Source organism: Phyllobates terribilis, unplaced genomic scaffold, assembly GCF_046119375.1.
Source record: "Phyllobates terribilis strain yellow unplaced genomic scaffold, ASM4611937v1 Scaffold_9__5_contigs__length_417890890, whole genome shotgun sequence".
Taxonomy (NCBI): Eukaryota; Metazoa; Chordata; class Amphibia; order Anura; family Dendrobatidae; genus Phyllobates; species Phyllobates terribilis.
The window spans coordinates 396,729,056-396,739,341 of NW_027362769.1; the positions used below are offsets into that span (position 1 = coordinate 396,729,056).

The following is a 10,286-nucleotide window of genomic DNA, read 5'->3' on the forward strand; positions in this document are numbered from 1 at the left end:
CAGGAGATGCAGTTTCAGGGGTTTTACTCACAAGTGTTCTCTCAGTCACTCTGGCCTTGAGTGACCACCCGAGCCGTGCTGCGTCCACCAGGTCCTGGACTCGGCTAACCCCCAGGCAGTTCTGGAGCGTGGTCCTGAGCTCCCTTCTCCCTCTCTTTCTCCTGGCCGTTCCCACCAGGGATCCACCTTTGGCCGGCTCCCTCGGGTCTCTTGGTGGTCAAACCTCCTCTGGGTTCCCTGACCCTATGCTTGGTGTGCCTTTCTGGTGGATTTGGTGAGGGTCGTGGCAAATCTTGACCACGACCTCCGGTTCCTGGCTGAGGATAAGTGGCCTCCACCAGTTCGGGTTCCGGTACCCGTGTCCGCCAACCCTTCACCCTTTCTGGTCTGTTTCTGGGTTCTTGGGGTTCCCTCTGTCTTTCTCTCTGGGTCCTTCTTATTCCTCTCTCTGCAGGCCTTGCTCTGGAGCTGGGCCCAGCCGGAGCCACAGCTCCCTGTCAGCCCTCCTGGCTGAGCTCCTCTGCTCTGCTTCTCCTCAGGCTCTCTGACCAAAGACCCTGTCCTAAGATGGTGCCCACCTTATATACTCCCTCTATGTGTGAACCCAGGTGACCAGCACCCAATGGGCTCCTAGCTTTACCCAGACTACTCCCCCTATCTGCCCCTACACTACTGGGATGTTCCACCCCCCTCCCACTCCAGCCAGGGACAGACGCTGTCGTACCTGCACATATACTGGTGGGAGTACCGTTGTTCTGTCCCCCGGAAATGGGATGTATGTAGTGCATGCAGCCTACTGAGCTCAGTCCCACACTCCATCCTTACCCGGGAGTGGAATACCACACCTCTGGAGTGAGGTGCAATACCCCTGTAGCAGCCGAGTCCCCAGGGTGCTACATATATACTCCAGCCCCAATGTCTCCTGTGATGTATATACTCCAGCCCCAATGTCTCCTGTGATGTATATACTTCAGCCCCAATGTCTCCTGTGATGTATATACTTCAGCCCCAATGTCTACTGTGATGTATATACTCCAGTCCCAATGTCTACTGTGATTTATATACTCCAGCCCCAATGTCTCCTGTGATGTATGTACTCCAGCCCCAATGTCTCCTGTGATGTATATACTTCAGCCCCAATGTCTCCTGTGATGTATATACTCCAGCCCCAATGTCTCCTGTGATGTATATACTTCAGCCCCAATGTCTACTGTGATGTATATGCTCCAGCCCCAATGTCTCCTGTGATGTATATACTCCAGCCCCAATGTCTACTGTGATGTATATACTCCAGCCCCAATGTCTACTGTGATTTATATACTCCAGCCCCAATGTCTCCTGTGATGTATATACTCCAGCCCCAATGTCTCCTGTGATGCATATACTTCAGCCCCAATGTCTACTGTGATGTATATACTCCAGCCCCAATGTCTCCTGTGATGTATATACTCCAGCCCCAATGTCTCCTGTGATGTATGTACTTCAGCCCCAATGTCTCCTGTGATGTATGTACTTCAGCCCCAATGTCTCCTGTGATGTATATACTCCAGCCCCAATGTCTCCTGTGATGTATATACTTCAGCCCCAATGTCTCCTGTGATGTATATACTCCAGCCCCAATGTCTACTGTGATGTATATACTCCAGCCCCAATGTCTCCTGTGATGTATATACTCCAGCCCCAATGTCTCCTGTGATGTATGTACTTCAGCCCCAATGTCTCCTGTGATGTATGTACTTCAGCCCCAATGTCCACTGTGATGTATATACTCCAGCCCCAATGTCTACTGTGATTTATATACTCCAGCCCCAATGTCTCCTGTGATGTATGTACTCCAGCCCCAATGTCTCCTGTGATGTATATACTCCAGCCCAAATGTCTACTGTGATGTATATACTCCAGCCCCAATGTCTCCTGTGATGTATATACTCCAGCCCCAATGTCTACTGTGATTTATATACTCCAGCCCCAATGTCTCCTGTGATGTATATACTCCAGCCCCAATGTCTCCTGTGATGTATATACTCCAGCCCCAATGTCTACTGTGATGTATATACTCCAGCCCCAATGTCTCCTGTGATGTATGTACTTCAGCCCCAATGTCTCCTGTGATGTATATACTCCAGCCCCAATGTCTCCTGTGATGTATATACTCCAGCCCCAATGTCTCCTGTGATGTATATACTCCAGCCCCAATGTCTCCTGTGATGTATATACTTCAGCCCCAATGTCTCCTGTGATGTATATACTTCAGCCCCAATGTCTCCTGTGATGTATGTACTTCAGCCCCAATGTCTCCTGTGATGTATATACTCCAGCCCCAATGTCTCCTGTGATGTATATACTCCAGCCCCAATGTCTACTGTGATTTATATACTCCAGCCCCAATGTCTCCTGTGATGTATATACTCCAGCCCCAATGTCTCCTGTGATGTATATACTCCAGCCCCAATGTCTCCTGTGATGTATATACTCCAGCCCCAATGTCTCCTGTGATGTATATACTCCAGCCCCAATGTCTCCTGTGATGTATGTACTTCAGCCCCAATGTCTCCTGTGATGTATATACTCCAGCCCCAATGTCTCCTGTGATGTATATACTCCAGCCCCAATGTCTCCTGTGATGTATATGCTCCAGTCCCAATGTCTCCTGTGATGTATATGCTCCAGCCCCAATGTCTCCTGTGATGTATATGCTCCAGTCCCAATGTCTCCTGTCATGTATATACTCCAGCCCCAATGTCTCCTGTGATGTATATACTCCAGCCCCAATGTCTCCTGTGATGTATATGCTCCAGCCCCAATGTCTCCTGTGATGTATATGCTCCAGTCCCAATGTCTCCTGTGATGTATATGCTCCAGTCCCAATGTCTCCTGTCATGTATATACTCCAGCCCCAATGTCTCTGTAATACTATTGTAGGAACTCGAGGATTCTGGTAGCGTGGAGCAATGAACAATCAGAGACGGGTTTCTTTAATGCAAATAGTGTATTTATACAACAGCAATAACACCCAAAAACAATATACTGATAACCCGTAGTGAAGTCCAGCGATATTAAGTCCTTGAAACCTAAATAGCAAAATCGGAAAGGTTCTTACGACGGAGTCTCCACACATATGTGACCCAAAAGGAAAGTCTGACACACAGGGGACGTGGCTCAGTTCAAACACTGCTGGTGGAGTAAGAGTCAGATCCAGGTATGAAGTAACGCAGGGAAGTCCAGAAACAAGTTCACATTTAAGTATTATTCCAGTAATAGTTCCAATAGCCCTCACCGGAGAGAGTGAATGAAGGATTAAACCCAGTTCAGAAGCACAGATCTTACCAGATGGAGAGAACCAAGGGTTAAATTCCAAAGTCAACAGGCTAATGATAACACAGTGAGTGTAGCTTACATATGCAGAGAATGTCCAGAGCCACTGGTAGAAGCTCACTTCTGCCGAGAACCACCTGTAGATAAACCTGGTAAAGCACCCTCCGGTAAATACACAAAAGATCTGGGAGGTAATAGAAGAACAAGGCAGCTGAGTTGAAGGGAACCGGAAGCAGAATACTCCAGCAAGGAAGCCAGCACCTGGGCCGGGGTTTAAACAAACGAACAGGAAGTAGGGCATACAAAAACAGCAAACTCCATCTTAACAAAGGGCAAAATCATTCACAAGGTGACCTAGAAAACCCAGAATACTGACATTACTCCCCCCCTAAAGACGGCCTCAGGACGGTCCTGGACCAGGCTTGTCCGGATATCTCCGATGAAACTGAGCAACCTTCAGGGGAGCATTGATGTTACTTACTGGTTCCCAAGAATCGTTTTCGGGAGAGTAACCTTGCCATCTAACTAGATACTGAAGCCGGTTCCTATGAAGTCTTGAATCAACAATATCCTGTACCAAAAATTGTTCTTCGCCATCAGCCAGCACTCGTGGAGGAGGAGATACAATACGCCCCTGAAACGTGTTAGGAGAAACCGGTTTTAATAAAGAAACATGAAATATTGGGTGTACCTTTTAAAGTTTGTGGTAGCTTCACTCGACAGGCAACAGAGCTCACAATCCCAGTGATCTTGAATGGACCTATGAATTTATGTCCCAGTTTCTGAGAAGGAACACCCAATCTTAGATTCTTGGTGGACAACCAAACCGAGTCTCCTACCTTATACATAGGTGCCGGTTTCCGGAATCTATCGGCCGACTTCTTGTAACGCTCCTGTGCTATGGTCAGGGAGTCTTTCATTACTTCAAGATTACGTTGCAACACCGCCACTCTGTCTTCAACCGCCGGTACCGAAGTAGCAACCGGAGACCTAGGCAAAATATTTGGATGATATCCCAGATTGGCAAAAAAAAAGGCGTTACCTTCGTGGAACTGCTCTGAGAGTTGTTGTACAAAAATTCCGCTAAAGGAAGTAGCTATAGCCAATCATCCTGCAAATGACTGACGTAACAACGTAGATATTGCTCCAAGGTTTGATTTGTCCGTTCGGTCTGCCCGTTGGTATGAGGATGGTATGCAGAAGACAAGCAAACATTAATGTGGAGCGCAGAACAAAATCCTTTCCAAAATCTAGAGGTAAATTGTATTCCCCGGTCAGAAATGATCTCATCTGGTACCCCATGCAGCCCGGAAAACATTCTGGATAACCAGATCTACTGTCTCTGTAGCTGAGGGAAGACCGGTACACAGAATGAAATGAGCAGCCTTCGTTAAACGGTCCACTACCACCAAAATAGTATTTTTACCGCCAGAGGTGGGTAACTCCACAATAAAGTCCATCGAAATAGACCCCCAAGGGCGAGATGGTACAGGTAGCGGTTTAAGAAGACCAGTAGGTGAAACGCGAGGAACTTTGTACCGGGCCCAAACCTCACAAGAGCGGACATAGTCGTTCACATCTTTCAAGGAGGTAGGCCACCAAAAAAAACGACTTAAAAATTCCTGCGTCTTCTGTACCCCCCTATGACCAGCCAATACGGAGTCGTGGACCAATGTGAGAATTCGAAGTCTCACAGCCTCTGGGACATAAATACATCGATTTCTAAGTCACACACCATTCCGAAGGACAAGATTCACGTTGTCAGGTGGAGCAGCAAGAAATACGTCACCGTCATAGGCCAGCTTGATCTCCTGCCACAAGTCCCGATCCTGGAGCACTCCTATGAAATTGGCATCAGACAAGATGGTCTTAGACGGGGTCCCAGGCACGGAGTCCATCGTATGGATCGGCTTTCCCATTACGTGAACCTGGACGGTACGAAATAATAAAATCAAACTGGTTCAAGAACAAACTCCACCTAGCTTGTCGAGGAGAAAGACACTTGGCGGACTTAAGAAATTCCAAATTACGATGATCCGTGAGTACTACTACCTGTTGAGTTGTTCCCTGCAAATGGTGTCTCCATTCCTTAAAGGCGGAAATGATTGCCAAAAGTTCCTTATCTGCAATATCATAGTTCAGTTCAGCAGAGGATAACCTGCGATAAAAGAAGGCACACGAGTGCAGCAAACCTTTGTCTCCGGTACGTTGTGAGAGGATAGCTCCCAATGCACAGTCAGAAGCGTCCACCTCCACGATGAAAGGCAGTGCAGGAATCGGATGCATCAATATCGGAGCCTTGGTAAAACAAACCTTGAGGCGATCAAAAGCTCCCTGGGCTTACGAAGACCATGCAAACTTCTTCCCCTTCTTAGTGAGAAGAGTGATGGGACGGACAACTTCCAAAAAATTCTGGATAAAACGTCTATAAAAGTTAGCGAAACCAATGAATCGTTGTACCTCCTTAATGTTTCCTGGTACCGGCCAGTCTATGATCACCTGGATCTTGCTGGACTCCATATTCAATCCCTGAGGAGAAATAATATAGCCTAAAAATTGAATTTTAGAGCAATGAAATTCACACTTTTCGAGTTTGATGTACAAATAATTATCTCTCAAACGTCTAAGCACGGTCTTAACATGTTCCCGAAAGGAATCAGAGAAAATCAAGATGTCATCCAGGTAAATTACCACATAATGGTCCAATAAATCCCTGAAAATATCGTTGGCTAAATGTTGAAAAGCAGCAGGAGCGTTACAGAGTCCGAATGGCATCACTAAATATTCATAATGTCCATACCGGCATCTAAAAGCTGTCTTCCATTCGTCTCCGGGGCGTATATGGAGCAAATTATATGCCCCGCGAAGATCTAATTTGGTAAATACTTTGGCCTGGCGAACTCTCTCCAACAATTCAGGAATTAGCGGCAACGGGTACCTGTTACGAATGGTTACCTTATTTAGCTCCCGGTAGTCAATGCAAGGTCTTAGAGTCCCATCCTTCTTCTTTACGAAGAATATAGGGGCTCCCGCTGGTGAAGAAGATGGTCGGATAGACCCCTTGACTAAATTCTCATCTATATACTCTCGCAATGATTTTAACTCCGGAGCCGCCAGCGGGTAAACATGGCCGAAAGGAATCGCTCCCCAGGAAGCAATTCTATGGGGCAGTCATACGGTCTATGTGGGGGAAGTTGATCGGCCTTCCTCTTGTCACAAACATCCGAGAATTCCTGGTAAACCAGAGGGAGAGTAGGTACCTGTGTTGCCTCTTCCAAGTTCTGGGTAACTGGAGCCGCTACCGTTGGACTGATGGTAGGACTACACTTCGGGAGGAAGGATATCTCCTTGGTTTCCCAATTGATGTTTGGATTTTGTGACCGTAACCAGGGAATTCCTAAAATTACAGGAAAATGAGGAGAAGATATTAACATGAATGAAAGTGTTTCTTGATGGTCTGGTTCCATCTTACACTCCAGAAGCACTGTCTCCTGATCTACTGGTCCAGAAACTAATGGGGAATCATCCACCATTTCCATAGTGACTGGTGAAGCTCTTAGTTGTGTCTTTATACCATGTTCCCTGGGAAAAGAAGAATCCATAAATTCCCACCTGCTCCAGAGTCTATCATGGCAGAACTTGGTATCCACTGTCCCTCCCACCGAATCTGAATAAGAAGAGAACAATGTGAATATTTCTCCCCTTGGTCTTTAGGGGAAGTCGGCATCAATATTGGGGGAAACACAGCATCAAGATTTAGACTGGTCTCCGAAACTTCAGACTCAGCGTCTGTGTTATCATAATCTTCTACTACCGCCAACACCTTGTTGGGTCGCCTGGGACATTTGGGACAATTGATGAGGAAATGGTCCGATTGACCATAATAAAAGCATAAGCGCTCACGGAGACGGTATTCGCGGCGTTCATTACTCTCACGTTTTTGTAGAGAGTCCACCTGCATAGGCACCTCCTCGGCCTCCCATGGGTTTTTGCCTGTGGTTTCCCTAGATGGGAGAGAAAAATTAGTGATGCGATTTAAAGCTGCCCATTTTTCTTGTCTGCGTTCAGTTAGACGGATATCAATACGTACACAGTGTTGTAAAAACAACTCAAACTCCGCTGGAGACTCTGAACGAGCTAGCTCATCCTTGATTGCACTGGACAAACCCTTCCTAAAGATTGGCAATAAAGCATTGTTATCCCAGTTGGTGTCCACCACTAACCAACATATTCTATGACTGAACGTTTTCCCTGGCGTAAGGAAAGCAAGGCAGATTCAGCGGTAGCACAGTGGTTGGGATCGTTGAACATTTGCGCCATGGCTATCAGAAAATCATCCAAATTATTTAGATGGGTATCGTGACTTTCAACCATAGGATTTGCCCAAGCCAGTGCCCGTGATGTCAACAACATGATAATACATAGAACCTTAGATCTATCAGACCGGTAATAGGAGACACGTACATCAATGAATAATATACATTGATTAACAAACCCACGGAATTGACTTCGGTCACCATTAAACTGGAATGGAGGCAATTTGGGCATACTGGTGGATGATGTAGGCTTAGTAGGTAAGGCCTCCCGGACTTCTAACCTAGTATGTAGATCTTGGAGAGCCTGACCAAGCACCTGTGCATTGTGGTCAACCCGGGACTCTTATGTCTCTAATCTTATTGTGTATAGCCTCCATCTCCTGCTGCAAGGAGTTAATTATGGTGAACAGTTTGTCTGCCCGTGTCTCCGTCATTGCCCCAGCAGAATCCTCTTTTAGGCTGGAGTATCCTGTAATACTATTGTAGGAACTCGAGGATTCTGGTAGCGTGGGGCAATGAACAATCAGAGACGGGTTTCTTTAATGCAAATAGTGTATTTATACAACAGCAATAACACCCAAAAACAATATACTGATAACCCGTAGTGACATGCAATGAAACAAGTCCAGCGATATTAAGTCCTTGAAACCTAAATAGCAAAATCGGCAAGGTTCTTACGACGGAGTCTCCACACATATGTGACCAAAAAGGAAAGTCTGACACACAGGGGACGTGGCTCAGTTCAAACACTGCTGGTGGAGTAAGAGTCAGATCCAGGTATGCAGTAGCCACAAGGAAGTCCAGGAACAAGTTCACATTTAAGTATTATTCCAGGAATAGTTCCAACAGCCCTCACCGGAGAGAGTGAATGAAGGATTAAACCCAGTTCAGAAGCACAGTTCTTACCAGATGGAGAGAACCAAGGGTTAAATTCCAAAGTCAACAGGCTAATGATAACACAGTGAGTGTAGCTTACATATGCAGAGAATGTCCAAAGCCACTGGTAGAAGCTCACTTCTGCCGAGAACCACCTGTAGATAAACCTGGTAAAGCACCCTCCGGTAAATACACAAAAGATCTGGGAGGTAATAGAAGAACAAGGCAGCTGAGTTGAAGGGAAGCGGAAGCAGAATACTCCAGCAAGGAAGCCAGCACCTGGGCCGGGTTTTAAACAAATGAACAGGAAGTAGGGCATACAAAAACAGCAAACTCCATTTTAACAAAGTGCAAAATCATTCACAAGGTGACCTAGAAAACCCGGAATACTGACAGTCTCCTACGTGATGTATATGCTCTAGCCCCAGTGTCTCCAATGTGATGTATATGCTCTAGCCCCAGTGTCTCCTATGTGATGTATATGCTCTAGCCCCAGTGTCTCGTATATGATGTATATGCTCCAGCCCCAGTGTCTCCTATATGATGTATATGTTACAGCCCCAATGTCTCCAATGTGATGTATATGCTCCAGTCCCAATGTCTCCTACGTGCTGTATATGCTCCAGCCCCAGTGTCTCCTATATGATGTATATGCACCAGTCCCAAGTGAACAGTGATAAATTTCTCACTGTGAGGAGACATGTAGTGTAATATACAGTACAGACCAAAAGTTTGGACACACCTTCTTATTTAAAGATTTTTCTGTATTTTCATGACTATGAAAATTGTACATTCACACTGAAGGCATCAAAACTATGAATTACCACATGTGGAATTATATACTTAACAAAAAAGTGTGAAACAACTGAAAATATGTCTTATATTCTAGGTTCTTCAAAGTAGCCACCTTTTGCTTTGATGACTGCTTTGCACACTCTTGGCATTCTCTTGATGAGCTTCAAGAAGTAGTCACCAGAAATGGTCTTCACTTCACAGGTGTGCCCTGTCAGGTTTAATAAGTGGGATTTCTTGCCTTATAAATGGGGTTGGGACCATCAGTTGTGTTGTGCAGAAGTCAGGTGGTTGCACAGCTGATAGTCCTACTGAATAGACTGTTAGAATTTGTATTATGGCAAGAAAAAAGCAGCTAAGTAAAGAAAAACGAGTGGCCATCATTACTTTAAGAAATGAAGGTCAGTCAGTCCGAAAAATTGGGCAAACTTTGAAAGTGTCCCCAAGTGCAGTTGCAAAAACCATCAAGCACTACAAAGAAACTGGCTCACATGAGGACCGCCCCTGGAAAGGAAGACGAAGAGTCACCTCTGCTTCTGAGGATAAGTTTATCCGAGTCACCAGCCTCAGAAATCGCAGGTTAACAGCAGCTCAGATTAGAGACCAGGTCAATGCCACACAGAGTTCTAGCAGCAGACACATCTCTACAACAACTGTTAAGAGGAGACTTTGTGCAGCAGGCCTTCATCGTAAAATAGCTGCTAGGAAACCACTGCTAAGGACAGGCAACAAGCAGAAGAGACTTGTTTGGGCTAAAGAACACAAGGAATGGACATTAGACCAGTGGAAATCTGTGCTTTCGTCTGATGAGCCCAAATTTGAGATCTTTGGTTCCAACCACCGTGTCTTTGTGCGACGCAGAAAAGGTGAACGGATGGACTGTACATGCCTGGTTCCCACCATGAAGCATGGAGGAGGAGGTGTGATGGTGTGGGGGTGCTTTGCTGGTGACACTGTTGGGATTTATTCAAAATTGAAGGCATACTG

At 46.0% G+C, this 10,286-nt stretch overlaps 1 protein-coding gene across 6 annotated transcripts; it reads right to left on the reverse strand.

Moving 5' to 3' along the window:
* Positions 1-2,933: 2,933 nt before the first annotated feature.
* On the reverse strand, positions 2,934-8,848 carry LOC141162579 (uncharacterized). Of its 6 annotated transcripts, none has more exons than XM_073648821.1 (8): positions 8,538-8,848; positions 7,252-7,319; positions 6,928-6,982; positions 6,576-6,712; positions 5,815-5,844; positions 5,368-5,727; positions 4,155-5,243; positions 2,934-3,949 (listed from the first exon to the last, which is right to left on the reverse strand). In XM_073648821.1, the coding sequence occupies exons 1-6, from the start codon at positions 8,824-8,826 to the stop codon at positions 5,656-5,658; spliced, it is 651 nt and encodes a 216-aa protein (XP_073504922.1). In that variant the 5' UTR covers positions 8,827-8,848; the 3' UTR covers positions 2,934-3,949; positions 4,155-5,243; positions 5,368-5,655. The 6 variants fall into 6 exon arrangements, with proteins under 6 accessions (XP_073504922.1, XP_073504923.1, XP_073504918.1 ...); XM_073648822.1 differs by having other exon boundaries at positions 5,368-5,473; positions 5,776-5,844; XM_073648817.1 differs by having other exon boundaries at positions 5,368-5,844.
* Positions 8,849-10,286: the final 1,438 nt, after the last annotated feature.

Bases quoted from the DNA above. Each gene is read 5' to 3' on its own strand.
- LOC141162579 (XM_073648817.1), bottom strand. From the start codon at position 8,826: ATGCCCTACTTCCTGTTCATTTGTTTAAAACCCGGCCCAGGTGCTGGC. The intron at 7,320-8,537 runs GTAAGAACTGTG...TCTCCCATCTAG, and splicing joins CCCTTGGTTCTCTCCATCTG to GGAAACCACAGGCAAAAACC. The intron at 6,983-7,251 runs GTGAGAGTAATG...CTTCTTATTCAG, and splicing joins GGTGGACTCTCTACAAAAAC to ATTCGGTGGGAGGGACAGTG.